This window comes from Cryptomeria japonica, chromosome 7 (genome assembly GCF_030272615.1).
Source record: "Cryptomeria japonica chromosome 7, Sugi_1.0, whole genome shotgun sequence".
Lineage (NCBI taxonomy): Eukaryota > Viridiplantae > Streptophyta > Pinopsida > Cupressales > Cupressaceae > Cryptomeria > Cryptomeria japonica.
In genome coordinates this window covers 835,509,818-835,530,412 of record NC_081411.1, presented here as the reverse complement: position 1 = coordinate 835,530,412, position 20,595 = coordinate 835,509,818, and the positions used below count along the sequence as shown (strand labels likewise).

Genomic DNA, 20,595 nt, shown 5'->3' with positions numbered 1-20,595 from the left:
GGGAAAACAAAGATAAAAGACACATGTAACACAAGGGGTTAGTACTAAAAGCTCCAAGTCAACTAGTTGAAGAGACCTCGATAGTCAAAATATCTCAACCACTTATCCCATTCTCGAATGCTATTACAAAAACAGAAGTGGTCACACGAAAAGAGCAAAAGAATCCATCGAGTGATGAACCATGATTCAATAAATAGAAAAGTTATGAGCTCATGGGGAGGAGAAAGGAAAGAACATGGACACCACAAGATAGCAAATTGTGTTATGCTAGGCAATCCATGAGAAGAAAATCGAGAGAGACTGTGGAATTCATGGGCTAGAAAGTTGTGTTATGCTAGGTGATCCACAAGAACATGTATACTCATAGGAAAATAAGTTGTCTTATGCTGTGTGATTCAAGTAGAGAAGGAGAGTTAGAATAGTCTATCAAGTTGTGTTATTCTAGTTCCACTCATCTCGAAAATGCCTCACAAGGAGGGTTGAATACTCTAGCAAGTTGTGTTATGCTATTAAACCTACCTTAAAGAAGTTGGAAAATGAAGAGCTGAAAGGTCTAGCAAGTTGTGTTATGCTAGTCAACTCACCTTGCGGCATATGTTGTCGTTTGGTTTTAGGAGTTAAACATCTCATCTAAGACTTTAGGTCTAGTTTCAAATGTGCAACAACCTATATAAGACATGCAATTGAAAAATAACATGTTTGGTTTCGAGAATGAAAACATTTCATCTAAGAGTTAGGTCTAGTTTCGAGGATGTACACCTAGTATTAGACATACAAAAGGATTGTGGCTTGTTTTGGGGATGAAGCAGCCCATCTAAGAAGTTAGGTTTGGTTTCAAGCATGCGATAGGTAATATAAGACATACAAAAGGATAAATAAGAAAAGCATTATGCTATGAAATACACAATTTGAATAAAAAAATATGGTACAAGGAGGGCACCCCCCGCTTAAGATGTCAATATAGCGACATGTTGATGCCTTAAGGAAGATAGAAATAAGGATACACACCTTCATCACCAAGGAGATATCCTTAGGCAATAATGTACATAAATCCAAGCTAAAGAGGCATGACTCTTATAAGAAAGGAAAAGATAATTGTAAAATAGATATATTGCAAAAAGTGTGGAGGGAATCCTTTGCAGTTGCTCAAGGACATCTACCTCCTATAGGAGATTTTGAACAAAAGTAACGTCATTGACCAAAAGAAAGGAAGGGGAACAATAATTCACACCTTCCTCCTATTTCTAGGTAAAAGGATTCTTGACATGAAGGATAACACACTTTTGACCCTAAGTGAGGGGCTCATTTATAATAGACATACATTGACAACTGAAGAAGAGGTTGTACTCAAGGATACATACCACTTGCATAAGAGAGAATCCTTGAGAAAATAAATAACTTTACACAAGGAGTAACATCGTATCATAAGAAAACACCACACATCATAGGAAAAGTGGATCCTTACAAAGGATAGGAGATAGAAGATAGAATCAATGCTTGCCAAGTGTAGAGACAAAGAGAAGGATTACACTCCTTCAAAGAGAGATTATACATAAAAGATGTATCACTTCAAGAAAAGAATAGGTCCTAACCAAGGAACACACATGTACTCACATGAAAGACAATTCAATGTGAGAAAAGACATCAAGTTATGAAAAATGCAACTCAAAAAGAAGAGGCAATCTTTGAAAAAAGAGAGAATTTAATATATTATCTTTGTCCCCCAGGAAAGGAGACGAGGAAGAATTGTTTTGGTGTCCAAGTATGATTGGATTTGAAGATACATCACTGCACATGACAAAGAGCCTCCAATAAAGTTAAAGTTTTAATGTCATGGGATAAGGAGAAACAATAATAAGGCACGAATGGAGTGCTAAGGCACTACCTCTTCACCAAGAAAAATTGCAAGATTAGTTGTAAGAACTATGTGAGCTTGATCATATTGGTCTTGAGAAAAAAAAATTAAATCTCTAAAACTTTGAAGAGAATGAGAATAACAACGATGATAAAGACAATACTCATTACCTTATTTGTTCTTATTATTATATTTTATGAAAGGAAATATAACATATTTATCATATTTCAATCTCCAAAAGATTCTTGAAGATATTTTTTCTTGATTGTCAATATGGCTAGGTCTTGTCTCCCAAGATGGAAGGCAATAAGTGCTAATGGAAGGAGAAGGATTATTTTTTTGAGGTGAAAGAATTGGTAAAGAAGGAGGATTATTTGATGTAGAATCATGTTTGGATAGACGATAGTTTCTATGTCTTGCAAGATTCTCCTTAAGCATTTGAACCTTATGAGCATCCTCTATAGATGTTTGAGAATTAGTATATCCCAAGACTTCTTTAGTACATTGTGTGGGAGGGTCTACAAGGTTCTTAATTCCTTCTTCATGTTTTCCACCTCCTTGTCCTCTATAGCTTTGTTTTCAAATTATATCATAGCCAACTTCATAAGTGTTCTCAATTGTGAAGTAGATGGGCTTTCATTATTAATTTCTTCAAAAACATTTGTGTAAGGACAAATTGAAGGGACAAAGGGATTAGTAGATGAAGAAGGAATATCCTTTGTAGGGAAATTTTCCTTTCTATCATCATTATTCATGTCCTCTTTTGTTGTTTGGGAAGAAGAGTCCTTATCATCTAAGGATTCATCTTTTCTTAATGTTATGTGAGGAGAAAGATCATAAATAAAATGCATAACATCATCTTGCCTACAAATATGTTGATGATCAATATAAGCTCTAGGAGAATAAGGAGAATCTAGAGGGATTGATACACCAACATTTTGACCTTTCCCCCCTTGTAGTAGAGTATATGTATGAGAAGAAGATGGTGTTGTGTTTCTCTTCAATGATTGCTCTCCATTAGAGAGTTAATTGATAGGAGTATTGATTCTTTCTTCACTTTCATGGGATACCTTAGAAGAGGTACAAGTGCTAGTCTTTTCAATGTCATCTCTAGGATTATCATAATCTATGAAAGCTTTTATATGATCTACACATGCAATACATTTTCTTTAAAATATCATCTTAAAACAACATGCCACATGGATAAAAGCTTTGAGAAATGATTTGCAAGTAGGAAACATATTTTAAATTCTAGCGATTCCATATGCAAGAGTACTATGAATGAAAATAAGTAATGTAAAGTGAAAGAAAGCATTATCCAACACATGATTTTAATAACTGTAATTAAGAAGCAATGTTATCACATGTGAAATAGAAAACCAATCAGATTTACAGAATTCCATTATGAACAATACAAGACACCTAAATCCAATATGTAAAGGTAAATAAAAATTAATGCAATGTAAGACATGTCAGGTTCACCAAAATGTAAGGTGGGGAAAATTAGGGTTTTGCCAATTAGGATAGTAAGACCACCAATTTCACAAGATCAACCTTACATTTAAAAGGGGTTGTAAATGTTAGGCCCAGTATGGAAAGCTGATGTACTGAGAGGGGAGGGGTGAATCAGTACTTCAAATGCTTTTAACAACAATATCTTTACTGTTATGCATAAACCAAAAATTGCTGCAACACAACATAAAGCTAAAACAAATAAATAACAATCATACATGATTCACTCCATAACACATATATTTTGGTTACGCAGAAACTCTTGGTTAGAGAGAAAAATGGCGCTGGGGATGGCACCCACAACTTCACTACTGCAATAATAAAGAGTGCTCGGTCAGAGCTACATGTTTAGCTATTTCTGATAGCTTACCCTGTTAGGAGTATCAAGATCTGTTAGATCTACCTTGCTAAAGGATTTTACAACACTTAAACTAAATGATGTACCTGGTTAGAGGCTTTACAATTTATAGACTTGGTTAGAGTCTTTTACCCTATTAAAGGTTTCTCTTACAACTTCAAAATATTTCAATAAAATCTTTACAAATATCTACAACTTTACATCTGGAATGTTATAGCAGATTCTATGTGCTCAAAATAAGATTACCTTGCTTATAGCATACCTCGGTAACCCATAAAGTAACTCAGTAAACCCTTCTGTTTACTCTGTTCTTTGACTGTTCTCTGAAATCCTTCTCGGTGACCTCTGTATCTCTGTAACAGTCATAACACTTAGTGCTTTCTCATGTATCACACATGTCTTGCTTCATACACCTCTATATATCTCTGTATGTCACATTTTTATCCTTAATCCATGATGTATAAATAGATCTCTTATGTCGGTGATTTGATTCATTGCTTAGATCTTACAAACATGATTTATCGAATGAATAACTATACAAAATATTTCATTGGATAAATGACCTCGAAATCATATACAATCTTTAAGTGTAATTTCCAATGTGATAACGATTCTATGTTCCTCGATCTTGTAACATGTTTTCCCATGTGTGTCTAGGTTCAATGAATCTGGTACACGTTTCACTCGGTGTATCATTATTTCTGCTTGGTAGACATTGAATGATACTCGGTAGACAGCTCGATGCATACTGGGGCTCTATGAATACTTTCTTCTTTAACCGACTGTACTGTGCATACCGACTGAATATTTCAGTAGTAGTAACTGACTAGAGTAAATAGAATGACTTTGGATGTAAAACTAATGACAACTTGATAAGTAGTAACAATCTCCCCTTTGACATTAGTTGAGATGTTTGACAAAACTACTTTCAAAGTCATAACTCAAAAATCTATATACTTACAAAATTTGACTAAACAAATACTATATACATTAGTCAATGAAATAGTATATTCAGATATACTCCCCTTATCAATATACTATACAAAATTCTGATTTTGCATGCTCGGTGATCAATGTTCTGTGATAACTGCTTGGTTCACTGCTCTATCAAAATTGACTCTGTTTTGAATACTCTATTTTGCTCGGTATATACTCCCCCTGTATACTACACTCCTTTTGTTTGATACTTTGATGCTTTGATACTATATCACTCCCCCTTTTTGACAAACATCAAAATTTAGTTACCATTTGGTGGTGGCAACTGGTCAAAAATGAATTTATACTTTGTCCTTGCATCGGTGAGAGCGGCAGAGAGGACATCCTTAACACTATCCATGAGTGAATTCTGAGCTATAATGTCAGCTAACAGTGAAATGAGTCCATCTAATGTGCTTCCCTCTTGTTGAGTGGATAAGGATGTAGCCTTGTTAATCTTCTCTTGGACGGATGAAAGATGAGGAAGGAATAATGTCTGAAGTGTCATTATGTCCATCCTTATCTTGTGTTCTTCATTCCTTAGTTCCAATTGTTGAGCCATGAGCTGTTGTAGCTTGATATAAAAATTCTGAATGGAATTACGCTCAGTGGTCAACTTATTAGAGAGATTGGTGATCTCTTTCTCAATCACTTCAATTTTATTCTTAATATCTTTAATAAATAAAGAGAATGTACAGAGTTTCTGAAATAAATAAAGAATGTGCTTGAGTTGAGGGGTCAACTCAGCAATAAATTTGACAAGTTTAACTTTGCCAATGGCAATAGCTTTCTGTACTTCTTCAATCATTTTTGTAGTGAGCTCCTTATCCTTTAACTTGCTCAAATATTTCGATGCATCTACTCCAGATGTCTCTATCTTGGTTAGGAGTTCATCCAGTTGTACATGGATGGCTGCATCTGTTGTCACTGTAGCTTCAGGTAGCATGTCGGTTAATAGTGCTTTCACCTTCTGAAGTAATTTATTTTTCTTTTGAATAGCCATTTGCTTCTTCTGTTCAGTTTTGGCTTTGCATAGTTCATTGAAATCAATGAGTGCTTGCCCCTTTAATTTGGACATATCAACATTGGGAAACACTATTGGTTTTGACAAATCTACTTTGAAACTATGCTTTTTCATCTTCTTTTTTTTACCATTCACCGATTGAACTAAGACAATGGCTTGTGAGGCTTGATGACCCTCGGTAGGTTGCTCAGTAGAGGCAACACTTTGGTTGGTTTCTTTAGCCTCTGTAGTGTCCTTTTGTGTCTCGGTTGCAACATTTTCAGTGCTAGAAGGTGCTTGTGAGGTCTGTTCTTGAGAAGTACCTTCTCCTGCTGTATACTTGTGACCTTTGGTGCCTTGTTCCATATCCTGAGGGGCCTCGATTGAGACAGGTTGATTGACCAGAGGATAGGGTTGAACTTGTTCCAAAACTAACTCACTGGATACAAGTTGGGCATAAGAATTTCCTTCTGTCATTTCCTGTTCAGGTGCCTTTGTATCCATGATATCTTCATCTACTTGTATGGTGTCAGCAGGGTCTTGCTCGGTGACATCAGGATCTTGCTCGGTGACATCAACTATTTCAACTTCAGCTTGCTCACCAGCATGCTTGATTCTAAAGATTTCCTGCCATTTTTCCTTGGTCTCTTTCTCTACTTCCAGATAAAGTCCATTCATCAATTTTAAATCTTTTTGCTTGACTAGGAAGTTTTTGTGGTAGATTGTCAGATTTTCTTTGATTTCATCTACCGACATGTCTAGAAAGAGATGTACCAGACTTCTTTCTCTAATCTGTTTTTCTGATTCCATTGCATATTTCCACCTGTTATCAATATGCACATTCAATTCTTTTGGAAGAGAATTAGATACTTCCAATGGGACCGATCAGAATTTTAGAAGTGTGCAGATGACAACTTCTTCTATTTGTCTCTTTTTAGCATCATTTCTGGATTCATACTTAACATATCTGAATGATCCAAATCCACCATATTGCTTTAGATTAGCACAAAAATTTTCAACACTATGTACATTTACCTTCTTGCTCTTGACAATCTGAAATTTGCTTGCATCTTCAGATTCAGTGTCACTAGACTCTTTTGCCAAAATGAGTCTCCAAGTAGATTTCTTGTAAGTTTTTGTTACCTTGGGTGCGGCAACACTCTTTGTTTTCTTACTTGGTGATGTTGTTGATGCTCTTGTGTTAGGTCACTTTGCTGGAGGAGTCGGTGAGGCCTTTGATGTATCCTGTTTCTTTCTTTTCAGCACTTTTCCCTTAGGCAATTCAGTGCTCAGTGTTATAGCTGCCTCTTGGGCTTCAGATTCCTCTTCGATAATGGCTATAGTGCCTTTGACAGGTGTGGAGGAAGAATCTTCTCCAAATTTCTCCATTAATGCCTTTATCATCTTTGTTGCCTTCCTTGTAGCTTTGGGTACTACAATGCTCATTTTTACTTTTTCCTTCACTTCTTCATATGTTCCATACCTCAGCTTGGTAGCATGCCTTGGTAATGTAAGAAATGCATCAATTTGTTTTTGTGTGATGTCAAAATCAATCTCATAACCCATAGGTGGCAAAGATTGAGTTCTTGGTTCCACAACATTCACATAACAGTAATCAGTGTCCACTTCAAAACATATGTCATCTTTGTATTTCTCCACTAGCTTGGGTGGAATCTAGTACCTGTTATGCATCCTTTCCTGAAACTTGTTGAAATAATCATCCATAATATCATTAAAATTATCACCTAGCTTCTTGATGAAGTCATTGATCTGATGGGTGATTGGTCGGTGTAGCTCCCAAACAACTTTACCGACTGATGGAAAGAATTTTTCAAAATAGAAAAACATGCATATTAACAGTGATCCAAACTTTAGTGTATTGGCTGAATTGTTCTTCTTTGGCTTCCTTATGGTGTTCAGATTCTCAAACAGGTTTTTCAGCAACACCTCACATAAATCAATTTTCATGCCTTTCTTCACAATTTTATATGCTAAGTCTACTGTTGCACAGGGTACACTGTTTTCCCTTGCTGATTGGAAGAAACAATAACCTATTACTCTAATGGCAAACTTTAGTTCTGCATCAGTGACATTGTTCAATTTCAGTCCTCTGCAATCTGATTCTACTTCGATTAAACTGATCAATTCCTTCTGTGATATCATTTTTTGAGCTCGGGCATGTTCATAAATAGGGTAACCGGTGATCAAATGAATGATTTCCTTGGTGATCTTAAATGGTTGCTCTTCTAGCCACATAAAGTCATCATGAACTCTGCTCAGAACAAACTTGACCCACTGGGTTTTGAATACGCGGGGATAGGTTAGGGCTTCAGTCAATCCCTTGATCTTAATGTGCTCATACTTGCTATCCATTTTACCATCGATGCACAATTCATCATATGTGTCTTTGATTTCAACATGACCTAGTTCTTCAACTCAACATTTGGTGAAGAATCTCACATCCTCGACTAATAAAACTCTATCTGGGATGAGTGAAAATGCGGTTTTGTCATCTGGTTCAGATGCAATTTTGTGAGTTAAAGAGTATTTTAGTGAGGGCTTTTCTATGTTCTCAACAACAACGAGATTCTGGATCTTAGGTGCCATTGTAGATTTTAGATAAGAGTTAACAAAATATCCTTAGGGTTTGAAGATTTTCAAACGGCAGACGCTTCACACTTAGTAGATAATAACAACTTGATATGATCGGTAAACCAACTTAACAATGCGTTGAGATTGATGTAAATACCTTGAATTTTGCTTTGGAGGTGGTTTGATCGCCTATGATTCGCTTTGCTCTGCTTTCTTGAAAACTTGGTGAGTGAAAAATGACTGCGTAAATGCTTTAAGTACACAATATACCTTATCGGGCTCCGTGCAGGTTAGGTTAAAAACATTAAATGCACTTGGTTCCACTAAACTTTCTTTCCTTTTTTTTTTTGGCACTTTAACCGAGTAACCAGACTTCCTTCATTTACCGACTTGACAGGCTTCCTGTATTCACCGACTTGACAGTCTTCTTGTATAGTGCTCCAAAAGACTTTGATAGAATTTCAAACTTACGAATACATCTTAGCTATGCAGATTTTGAATTAAGTACATAGCAAAATAGGAACTGTTAAGATTTGATCTTTGAGAGAATGCAGTCCCTTCATACCTTTACCGATTAATTTGGAATAGGTGCACCTAACTCGGTAGGTAAGGTGCTTTCTTCATTTGACACAATTTCCTTCCTTTTCCAAATCATCTATAATTTTTCTTTTATTTCTTCAGTGTCTCCTCTAGGTTGATCTTTGCAATCTCTAGCCAAGTGTCCAACTTTGTGACAATGAAAACATGCCATACCAGGATTTCTCCATGATCTTTGGTTGTTCATTCCAAACCTTATAAAGCAATTGGCACTTATATGTCCACATCTTCCATAACATTCACACCATATCCTTGTATTGTAATCCCATGGTACTGCAGAATATTGTCGATAAGGATCTGTGTGAGTTCGGTAACCTCCAGTATTTGCTCAGTGTGCAGACCACATGTAGTTCTTTTGCTTAAGCCAACACTTCTCGGTACTATGTCCATATCTATTGCAGTTTTTACAAAACCCTTTGAATTTTGCCTTCTGATAATTGTTAACAGACTTTGTCCTACATTGGTTAAATGTATGACCATATTTATTGCAATTGTAACAATAACCATTAGACTTAGTGACATTCGGTTTCTTACCTTTTCTAATTTGGCACATGTTAGTAGTATGACCTTGATTTCTACAGTAGTTGCAAATAGGCTTCTTTCTTTTGATGTGCTTCTCGTTTCCAGCTTGCTTTGATGATTCTCCTCTCTCGGTTGTATGAATTCCCTTCTCGGTAGAGTCTTTTCCTTTGTAACCGAGTCCTGCTTCTTTGTTGGGTCTTCTTGTGTTCAGCTACTCATCCAACATCTTTGATGCTTCATAACTCTTCTTTAGTGCTTCCTTGTATTTCTTCTCTATCTCAAGTTCATTGGTCAACCTTGATATTTCAAGTTTCATTGCTTTATTCTCATCATTTTTCAGATTTGCTTCATGATGTGCATAACCTAATTGATCTGACAGATTTTGTTGAATCCCAGTCAACCTTGTGATTTCATCATTCTTTTCAGATACTAATGCTTTAAGCTGTTGATTCTCTCTTTCTAGATCTCTTACTTTATCCTCAGCTGTCCTCAATGCATCAAGATTTTCAGTCATCTGTGTGCTAAAATGTTCATGTTCTCTTTTCATTGCTTTTAGTTGATTAGTCAGTGCTTTGTTCTTTTCTTTCAATACTCCAGTCATTTCTTCAGTCTCTTCAGATATATTGTTCTCAGATGATGTCTCAATTTGCTCCACTAACTCTTGAGAGCCCTGCAAATCATCAGATAATCTTCTTCTCACTTTCAATGATTTTTGTATTTGTCTTTGCATGTCTGCAATCACTTGATTAGCATGATCCAACTCTTCTTGCAGATACACAATTCTCTGAGATTGTTTATAACCTTCCATTGATAAGATCTTTCTCTTTAGGTTGTTAAACCTTTTTCCAAGATTCAAGCTCTGATACCAATTGTTAGGCCCAATATGGAAAGCTAATGTACTGAGAGGGGAGGGGTGAATCAATACTTCTAATCCTTTTAACAACAATATCTTTACTGTTATGCATAAACCAAAAATTGTTGCAACATAACATAAAGCTAAAACAAATAAATAACAATCATACATGATTCACTCCATAACACATATATTTTGGTTACGTAGAAACTCTTGGTTAGAGAGAAAAATTGCGGTGGGGATGGCACCCACAACTTCACTACTGCAATAATAAAGAGTGCTCGGTCAGAGCTACATGTTTAGCTATTTCTGATAGCTTACCCTGTTAGGAGTATCAAGATCTGTTAGATCTACCTTGATAAAGGACTTTACAACACTTAAACTAAATGTTGTACCTGGTTAGAGGCTTTACAATTTATAGACTTGGTTAGAGTCTTTTACCCTATTAAAGGTTTCTCTTACAACTTCAAAATATTTCAATAAAATCTTTACAAATATCTACAACTTTACATCTGGAATGTTATAGCAGATTCTATGTGCTCAAAACAAGATTACCTTGCTTATAGCATACCTCGGTAACCCATAAAGTAACTCAGTAAACCCTTTTGTTTACTCTATTCTTTGACTGTTCTCTAAAATCCTTCTCGGTGACCTCTGTATCTCTGTAACAGTCATAACACTTAGTGCTTTCTCATGTATCACACATGTCTTGCTTCATACACCTCTGTATATCTCTGTCTGTCATCCTTAATCCATGATGTATAAATAGATCTCTTATGTCGGTGATCTGATTCATTGCTTGGATCTTACAAACATGATTTATCGAATGAATAACTATACAAAATATTTCATTGGATAAATGACCTCGAAATCATACCCAATCTTTAAGTGCAATTTCCAATGTGATAACGATTCTATGTTCCTCGATCTTGTAACACGTTTTCCCATGTGTGTCTAGGTTCAATGAATCTGGTAACACGTTTCACTCAGTGTATATCAACTCGGTGTATCATTATTTCTGCTCGGTAGACATGGAATAATACTCGGTAGACAGCTCGGTGCATACTGGGCTCTGTGAATACTTTCTTCTTTAACCGACTGTACTGTGCATACCAACTGAATATTTCAGTAGTAGTAACCGACTAGAGTATATAGAATGACTTTGGATGTAAAACTAATGACAACTTGATAAGTAGTAACAGTAAACCCAATATATCTAGCTTAAATTCAATTAGAGAAGAATGTTGAGATGTTGATTGGATTTGCCTATTTATCGTTTCCCCTTTTAGAGAGTCAAAATTGGATTTGAATCATAAATTTAGATCTGGGGAAAAACAATAAGAATTGAACCAAAGCAATGATAACAAAATGTTCTAGACTTCACACAAAGCCATAGACAGAGATCTAAGAGAAAGTAGATCAGAACCTGTGGTTAAAAATTCAAGCCGAATTGTTGGGATCAAAAGAGAAGGGTGACTTGGTCCTGCTACTTTCGAGCAAGCAAGCGAGATGTTTTCTGGATCAGGGAGATGCACAAGATCCACTATTCTAGAATATTGGGAAAAATTATTGGGACCAAGGCGATAGGGTTACCTGGTCCTCCACTTTTCACACCCATAAAAGATGAACCTGCAATTTTTTAAATATATATTTTTGAAAATTTAATGACTAAAGAAATTTAATTTTTTGTAGAAATTTAATTTTTTAATAATTGTATTTAATTTTTAAAAATATATATTTTCAAATATTACTTTTATAATGATGAAAATTGTATTTGTTGCAACTTTTTCCTCTTCATTTTATATTTAATGTAATGATTAATTTATAAAAGAATATATTTCAGGTAAAAGTAAATAAATAATATGATCCTAATTTGATTTCATTTACACTCCTTTTTAGGGTCTAGATTTTGTCCTCAATTTTTCCATACTCGATTTAGGATTAGAATCAGAGATGCATAAATGACCTTAATCAAATGATGGTTACAAAAGAAATGTTGGCTAGAGGGACAATTTAGAAATGATCCCCTAAGTTCTTGAAATTAAAATTCAAAATTTGAACCCTCTATCTAACTATTATGAGCTAATTTAAAGTGTTCAATGTCCCAATTGCATTTTTGGATGTTGTATTCAAAAAAAAAATTAAATCATTTAGAACAATTAGTGAATTAATGAATTTATCACCTCTTAGATACATTGATGATCTTTTAAAAGAATTATATAATGACATTAGCGTTACATCATCATTATATAACAAGCTACATGATTGCTTATTTTCTTCGCTCATTTTACAATATCATTAAATTATTGTCTTATAAAATGTGACATAAGAAAGATACTATCTCTATTACATAAAAACCTCAAACCAAAAAACTATGTTTATCATATTCATGCAAAAAAGAAAATTTACAATTAAAACACTTATAAAAATGATTTAAAACAAAACAAAAAAAACAACTAAAAAAATTTACAAATATTTTCATCAATCCAACACTTATTCCTAAAATACATATTTGACAGCACTCATTGAAATTGTTTGTTCTAATATTGATGTAACGAAACTTCAATCAAAAATGTTTTCCCATAGAGAGTTAGATCCCACAAACCTTATCAAGAAATTTATAGCTGCGCACACAATTACTAAGGCTTAAGAAACCTAGCATGTTCTGGCCAAATACGACTTCAACAAATTTACGAGGAACATGGTACAAATCCCATTCAAATCCCTCTCCGAGTCCAGAGAATATTAGGGCTTTGGATGTGGTTTTCTCTTTATGTGCATACTCGTGGACATAGTTTCATTCAATTCCCACTTTGAGTCCAGACAATTTTAGGGCTTTGGATGTGGTTTTCTCTTTCTGTGCATACTCATGGACATAGTTTCATTCAATTCCCACTTTGAGGCTAGAGAATTTTAGGGCTTTGGATGTGGTTTTCTCTTTATGTGCATATTCATGGACATAGTTCCATTTTCACAGTTTTTAGATCTACTGAACCATTTTGGAAATCTGTGGTTTCATGGTCTAAATTTTCTTTAAAATCAATATATTATTCTAACTATACCTTTTATCGACCAAAAAAACAAATTCACTAGAAACATAATACAATTACATATTTAAAAGTAGAAAGTAGCTTTACAGATTTTTACAGGACTCTATAATATTCAATGTCTAGTGTGTTGATAAGTCATACTACATGCAAGAGTTTGAACATGAGCTATTATTTGCAGAGTTTGATATGTAAATAAGTTATAGTTTAGGAAAAGATCTATTCGTTGTTTTGGATATTTAGTCTGCAATTTTCAGCAATACACAGTATCTTCTGCTTGAGCTGATCGCTTGAGTTACACTGGTTTAAAGAGGAGGTTCAGATTCAAATCTTCATCATGTATGATAGAGAGATAAAAATTACACACAATTAAAATAAAAAACAATTACATTTAAAATATAGATTATATCATTAATTACCCAATTCACTCCACCATACATTTCTCAGATCGCTTTTACAGTTCATAAATTTTTGAAAGAGTTTGTGATTGATACCTTTGAAAAGAAGTAATAATTAATTGTATACCATTCATACATCTTCTGTTATTATTATCTACAATTTAGTAAATTAATCTTTTGGATTGAAGTTTATAATCGACTATAAAACAAAATAAAATTAGGAGGGATCAAAAGGTGCATGAAACTCAGGTGAGAGATTGTTCGTTGTCATTTGTCATGAGATTGAATTGGAGCCACTGAATCCTTCTACAAAAGTTGATGGTAATAATTATATATCACAAAAAACAAAACAACATAAAATCTTTTGGTGTATGTGGTCGGTCAGCGTAGGTGTGGTAGATTGAAGTTCTCACATGGAATGATAGTGAGTATTACATGTGTTTGGAAGAATTTAAGTACTTGGGATATTAGTAGTTTTAGAATTTGAGTCAAAATTAATTTAGTGTAGTTGAAAATATTATTAAGAAGATCAATTATGGGTATCATTTATAATCGTATTTGTTATAAAGTGTTGTAAATTATTTTATTGAAAGATATTATATTGATTTATTATTGTAAAATTTTGATGTGTTTTCCAATTTTGTTCTTGTCAGATAATAGAAAATTAAAAAGTTTTAGAAGTCTAATTAAGACAAGAACCACATCTATATGATATAACTAGTATCAAGTATCAAGAAAGTCTATACCAATTACCTTTTGTTATCCGATAATAGATTTAAGTCATATTAGATCAATCACAATATATAATACAATTTAAGACACAATATATAATCACACCTAAAATAACTAAACTCGTGTTAACTCTTTTTTCTTTTTTTTTCAATATCAGTCATTAATTTAAATTAAATTTATATTTATATAATTATCAGACTCTAAATTAAATATTATGTATTTTAGTTTTCTATAATCATTATAATATTATACAAATAAATTATTATTATATAAATTTTTTAAAAATTATAAAAATATATATATTATTATCATTCTATTTTTATTAATATTATTTTTTATTGATTCAATTTCTATTACATAACTTCTAAAAAAAATGTAATTAGTAAATTGTTCAACTAAAATTTAAAAATCTAAAATTATTTAACCTCATTTTTAATTGTTAAGGGTGATTATAAATTCTTTCCAAATGTGGATAAATGTATCCCATTTCACCTCTTCATTATAAATCCTTTGGTGAGCAACTTGTTAAGGAGGATTAAAATAGGATATTTCTCTTTAAAATTTATTAATTTAGTGGTTGAATGTAACTTGTTTTTATTATTTTTTTAATAGTATTTTTGGTGATTAAAGAAATGCAAATTTTTTCTGAGTTTTATGTTTTTTTTTAATAATTGTATTCAATTTTATAAGATTTGTTTGTTTAAAAGTATTACTTTTATAATGATGAAAATTGTATATGTTGCACTTGTCTCTTTTCATTTTAGATTCATTTTATATTTGATGTAGTGAATAATTTTCAAATTAATATATTTCATGTGAAAATAAATAAATAATATAATCTTAATTTGATTTCATTTAAAGTCTTTTTTAGGGTCTAGATTTTATCCTCAATTTTTTCATAGCCCACTTAAGATTAGAATCACATATGCATAAATGACCTTAATCAAATGATGGTTACATAAGAAATGTTGGATAGAGAGACAATTGGGAAATGACCTCAATTAGATGTGTGATTGGAGAAACGATCCCCCAAGTTCTTGAAATTAAAAATGAAAATTTGAACCCTCTATCTAACTATTATGAGCTAACTTAAAGTGTGTAATGTTTAAATTGCATTCTTGGATGTTGTATTAAGAAAAAAAATTAAATAATTTAAAACAATTAGTAAATTAATGAATCAATCACCTCTTACATACATTGACGAGTCTTAAAAAGAATTTTACAATGACATTAATGTGACATCATCATTATACAACATGCTACATGATTGCTTATTTTCTTTGCTCATTTTACAATATCAGTAAACTGTATCTTTCTTTTAAAAATCTAACATTAGAAAGATACTATCCTTATTGCATGCAAACCTAAAACCAAAAAAAACTATGTTTCTCAAATTTAAAAATAATTTCCAAAACTTTAGACTATTAAAAATCCTATTCATACAAAAGAATCAAATTTATAATTAAAACATTTATAAAAATAATTTAAATATTTATTATTTTTTGCTATTCTAAAATGTTTAATAATATATTTTTAATAAAAAATAAATTACTCATAAAAACTTCTAAATCTATATCAAATTATAAACTATATACCTTGTTTTTATTTGAATTCTACATATTCAAAACTATGAATATCCAACCCTTATTCCTAAAATACATATTTGCAAGCACTCATTTAAATTATTTATTCTACTATCTGTTCAATGAAACTTCAATCAAAGATACAACCATGATTCAAAGATGTTTTTCCATAGAGTTAGATCTCACAAAGCTTAACAAGAGGTTTATAGCTGTCCACACAAATACTAAGGCTTAAGAAACGTAGCATGTTCTAGCCAAATACAATGACTTCAACAAGTTCACGAGGAACACGATACAGTTACATATCTAAAACTAGAAAGTAGCTTTACAGATTTTTACAAGACTGTATAATAATTCAATGTCTCCTGTGTTGATAAGTCATACTACATGCAAGAAGAGTTTGAACGTGCGCTATTTTTACAGAATTTCATTTGTAAATAAGTTGCAGGTTAGAAAAAGATCTAGTCGTTGTTTTGGATATGTAGTCTGTAATTTTCAGGCATACACAGAAAAACTTCAGAATTACTACACAGTATTTTCTGCTTGTGCTGATTGCTTGAGTTATGCTGGTTTAAAGAGGAGGATCAGATTCAAAATCTTCATCATGTATGATAATAGCAGAAGGCTTGAATTAAAGTCGAATCTGAGATAGATTTGCCATAACTATCTGTCTGTCTTCGACATGTGATTTCAACACTTCCAGCAATGCACTGCGCCCAAGTATTAGAAGTTGTGAAAGCATCTTTGTTGTAGCCCTAAATTCATGAGGCTTATTAAATAGCACTCCCAATTCTCCAAACATATCACCTGTTTCTTCCTTTACAAGCTTCTGAAATTCAGAGGTATAAAAATGGTTAATGGAACCTTCATTTAACAGTCTAACATCTTACAAATTTATTCTGTCTTGCTTGATGAATTTGTTGGGTGGACTTTACTTACCTCTTCAAGTCCTCCTCTGCGAAAGACTAATTCCTGTAAAATAAGCATTTCAGGATTGTTTCTAGAGAAGTCAAATTAACTTTTAGGAAAAAAGAAGAGAAAAAGAATTGAAGTGTTAGAATACCACTGCTCCAGAGACAACAATATAGAGATCCGTGGGAGCTTCTTCTTGCAAAATAATGTCATGCCTTGCAGGGAAATAGGCAGCTTGAACCTCTGATACCAGGTGCAGGAGAAAACTGCAGGACACTCCCTGGAATAAGTAAGTTTTTTCAAGTATGGGCAAAAACAAGTACTGAAGAATGTTCAAACGAAGGCCACTTGGGAGAGAATCGAATAGTGGTTGCTTTTGATATCCCTCGGTTCTAAATTTCAGAGTCAAGTAATCTATAATCTGATTTTTCAATTGATCTGGAAGCTGATTTCTGGAGGCACAGCTTGAAGCTTCTGTAATCATGCTTCTCTGCATTAATAACGTAAAAGAATAAAATTTATATCTATAAAAATTCGATAATCTAGTTACAATTGGTTTTTATTTTGATTATAGGTAATTTTTCTATCAATGTTTCAGATCATATTCTAAGATCCATCATCAAGATAAAAGAAAACTAATAGAAATAAAAATTAAACACAGTCGAAACCAAAAACAATTACTATTAAATTGATATCATATGCAAAATTGATATCATCTGATATATTTGCATATGATAATTAATAACTTACAAATTTTCTTGTCCTGGTTGAATCGTCCACAACGAGGCTTGTCATGTTGCCAATCAAGTAAGCAGTGAGACCCAAATTAAACATCATGTAAACTATGGCAAAAATCATCTCTTGGGTGTTCTGGGGATGAATATCTCCATAACCAACGCTGGATAGAGTAGTGAGAGACCAGTAAATTGCAGCCACATAACGCTCCCAAAGACTGGTTTCTTTGAAATCGGGACTAATGGAACTACCAATCCATGTATTTTTGGGATCCTTGTAACGTGATGCAAGCAGATAAAAGAAGCACCCAGCAATGTGTATTGAAAAGGCTGTTGTCTGAGAAAACCGAAAAACAAAATCTCATCATCAATTTTGCTATGCTTTTAAAATCAACTAATCAATAATTCCTCAGCAACCCAAAATATTCATCAACAAATGTTTGAAAAAAAAAACAGCAAACTCCAAAATGATTAAAACTTGAATTAAATAAACACTATGCATGGTAGTGGCTTACACAAATGAGCTTAGCACATCGAAGCCAGAAATAATTTACGCGGATGTCTTTTTCAAGTCTACAGCAGACAGGTAAATTAGTTAAACTTGTTTTGCTTTTTCTTCATTTAAGGGGATTTTGTCTTCCACTTAGTGAATAGTGGCCCAAAAAATGTCGAGCAAATAAACAATCACAGTTTAGTTTTAAAAATTGTATTCTAATCTAATTTTTTATTTTTGATGATGAATCTTTCAAACCTGAAACAAATAAACAAACACAATTTAATCCACAAAATTACATTCTAATTCAATAGACTGTGGAAAACTAATTCCTTCCGTTTGCTATACCTGGCAAAAAGAGCACTAACTTTTCGCAGTCGCCAAAGCCTGAGTATGTGAAGTAAATTATACATTAAACCTGACCCAGAGTTCCCTGTAAAGAGTAAGACCAATGCCTGAAATGGTATAGTTGATGAAACATCGAAGATAAACCACGTCGACAGATACCTGCATTAGATGAGAAGCAGAATCTTAGTTGGTTAAATTGTTACAAGTTAGTAAAGGAAAATGTTGTGATGTATTGTTTACTTACTTGAGGGCAATTCTCTTGGGATCGTCTACGAGCAAATATGTTCTCGTGTCTCTGTAAGCGACCATAAATGTCAAGACAATATCAATGGCGAAGAAGGCATTGAGGATGTTATCCAGAATTGAAAGAGCAGGAGGAATGGGTTCCTGTAAGAATCCTGTTTCGAAGGTTGAAATCCATGCGGAATACATTACCAAAGGGATCAGAAAATTCTGCCAACACCTGCAATACACCCATCAGTATCAAGTATGAGACATACGGTCTTTAATGAATTATTATTGCTGTGATTAATAATCTCTTGAGATCATTGCGTGACTTGCTTTCATCATACAGTGAAAATAGCTAAAGTACAATTCGAAAAAAAAAAAACTGTATTTTGATAGTGCCAAACTGTCAGTAAAATTTAGACGGCCGACCATTTTGTTTCCATTAAAATTAGTGGAAACAAAATTGTCGGCCGCTTGAATATAAGCATACGCGCACTTTTAGAGCACTCAGTAAGGCTTAGAATTGGAGGATGTTCTTGAGAAAAAATAAGATTAAAAGATGTTCCAGAGAAAAAATAAGATTAAAACATTGTTTTTCAATTTTTCTAAATATCAACCCCAAAATTTCAAGTGGAAGAGCTTACAACACAGAGATCAGGTTTTCACCATGAGAAGAGGTGCAATCTCTCTCTGTTCGTTCAATAAAAAATTCTGAGTTTCTCAAACATTTAATTACTTGAAAAATCCATTGTATAAAATCCACGCTTCACCTTTAGAAAGAATAGAAACCGAGCTGTTCATGGGCTTGAAGATAGCAGCAGGTGTCAAAGAAAATAAACAGTGAATTAGAAGAAAAACGGCGCATCTTTAAGCAGAGCCCTGTATATTTTTTGTTTTATTATTTTTTATGGAGATTTATTAGAAATATTTAGAGGTAATCACAGGTATAACCCTTTCTACCATCAAACCTATCCACATGGGAACTAAGATGATTCCAAAAAGCCCTGTATAAGTCAAAAGTTTCAGTACAAAGAGAGATTAGGAATCCAAACTAATTTGGCTGTTTAACCCCTTCCCACATAAACTTTAAACAGAAGTGAGGATCCGTTAGATTATGAAGTGAAATAAAATAGACAACCTCTTATAGAAGTGGGGAAGTAAAGAAATTAAAAGTACACTAAAATTGTTAACAGTAATAGACACAAAAATGCTTTGTCTATTGATTCAAGGGAATACAAGATTTTGTATCAAATGATCAGAGATTTGATCAAATAAAGATCTTAGAAAGATCTAAAAACTTCTAGAAATCTGCAATTCTTCTCATACGGGTGGAATTACAACTTATTCCAACAGGAAGATCCGTAGTGAAATAATTAGTACCTGTAACGAGTGTTGTAGGGTGAAATAATATATCTGCGCAGCTTTTTTTGTATTGGCTGCTGGCTGCTGGCACCCAAGGCTGGCAGCAATCCACTGGGAAAACTGTGCGATGTCTCTGCCATTGATTGTTTTTCCATCTCCAACGACAATGGAAGGCATATACTCGTGCATTTTTTCATCCTGTCAGACATATATATACTTTTTTCTTTTGGCTAGAGTGTTAGCCAGGTGCCCACAATTATCCATGTTGCTGTGCATGCATCTCAGTTCTTATAAGATTTTAGGATTTGTACTTGGACCACATGAAAAGGCAAAGCGTGGTGGGATAAAAAGCTGAGTCGAACCCACGAGAGAAATTGTCACTTTGTTGTTTATCACGAGAGTTTGTGGAGTTTGACATGATGTCTGCTATAAAAAGCCAGCACGTTGCTGGTACTTTAGGGTGATCAGAGTTTTGATGTAAAGGTTTCCAT

The 20,595-nt window shown here is 33.4% G+C and overlaps 1 protein-coding gene across 1 annotated transcript; it reads right to left on the bottom strand.

Annotated features, from left to right (window-relative positions):
- Nucleotides 1-16,218: 16,218 nt before the first annotated feature.
- On the bottom strand, nt 16,219-20,385 carry LOC131074280 (potassium channel KAT1). Its single transcript, XM_058010865.2, has 8 exons — nt 20,123-20,385; nt 18,759-18,977; nt 18,515-18,673; nt 18,189-18,246; nt 17,690-18,010; nt 17,091-17,429; nt 16,967-16,999; nt 16,219-16,856 (listed from the first exon to the last, which is right to left on the bottom strand). Exons 1-8 carry the CDS (start codon nt 20,311-20,313, stop codon nt 16,659-16,661), a joined length of 1,518 nt encoding a protein of 505 aa, XP_057866848.2. The 5' UTR covers nt 20,314-20,385; the 3' UTR covers nt 16,219-16,658.
- Between the last annotated feature and the right edge of the window lie 210 nt (nt 20,386-20,595).

Coding starts and splice junctions, on each gene's coding strand:
- LOC131074280 (XM_058010865.2), bottom strand. CDS start 20,313: ATGTCTGACAGGATGAAAAAATGCACGAGTATATGCCTTCCATTGTCG. Junction 17,430..17,689: donor CAACCAGGACAAGAAAATTT/GTAAGTTATTAA, acceptor TTATTAATGCAG/AGAAGCATGATTACAGAAGC. Junction 16,857..16,966: donor GCAGAGGAGGACTTGAAGAG/GTAAGTAAAGTC, acceptor TCTGAATTTCAG/AAGCTTGTAAAGGAAGAAAC.